General features: G+C 55.9%; 1 protein-coding gene across 1 annotated transcript in view; it reads left to right on the forward strand.

Annotated features, from left to right (window-relative positions):
- Nucleotides 1–255: 255 nt before the first annotated feature.
- LOC104499078 (transcription factor 4-like) overlaps nt 256–474 on the forward strand; it is a gene marked incomplete at both ends in the record, with an annotated part of 4,893 nt that continues 4,674 nt past the window's right edge. The window contains one exon of the mRNA XM_010142538.1: nt 256–411. Coding sequence (XP_010140840.1) covers nt 256–411 — 156 coding nt within the window. The remainder of the gene's footprint in view (nt 412–474) is intronic.

Raw genomic sequence — 474 nt, forward strand, 5'->3', positions numbered from 1 at the left:
CTCCTCAGAAGGATGTCAGCAGCATTTTAGTGCCTTGACATTCCAGGAGGTGGAACCGCAGAGCTCTACGTGCCCCATAACAACAGATTCTTAAAACCCAGGAGCGCCAGTTCCAGCCTTCTCTGAGTACCACCTGCTTTAAAAACCGAAACCTCGCCACAAAGAGGGAGGTTTGGCCTCTGCCATTTCACACTCGCTTTCGGTTATTTGCATTTCGGCTTGTAGTAGAAGATTTTCTCAGGTTCCCCTTGGCAGGATTCCCTTTTATCTCCCTTCCTGCGCTCTGGCTCGCTGTTAACAATTGCCCCGCGTTACCTCGACCGGCTGATCAGAACCATCCCTCCAGCTTTGCAGCTGCCCCCGTGCTCCCTTTCGGAGGAGGAGGAGGAGCGATTTGCGGTTCCCTGCCAGGTTTGTGCCCCTTCTGCGGGAGCGTCAGGGGCTGCGCCCACCCCCGGAGGTGGAAAGAGCGGG

The sequence above is a fragment of the Buceros rhinoceros genome, unplaced genomic scaffold (genome assembly GCF_000710305.1).
Source record: "Buceros rhinoceros silvestris isolate BGI_N320 unplaced genomic scaffold, ASM71030v1 scaffold31648, whole genome shotgun sequence".
Classification (NCBI taxonomy): domain Eukaryota; kingdom Metazoa; phylum Chordata; class Aves; order Bucerotiformes; family Bucerotidae; genus Buceros; species Buceros rhinoceros.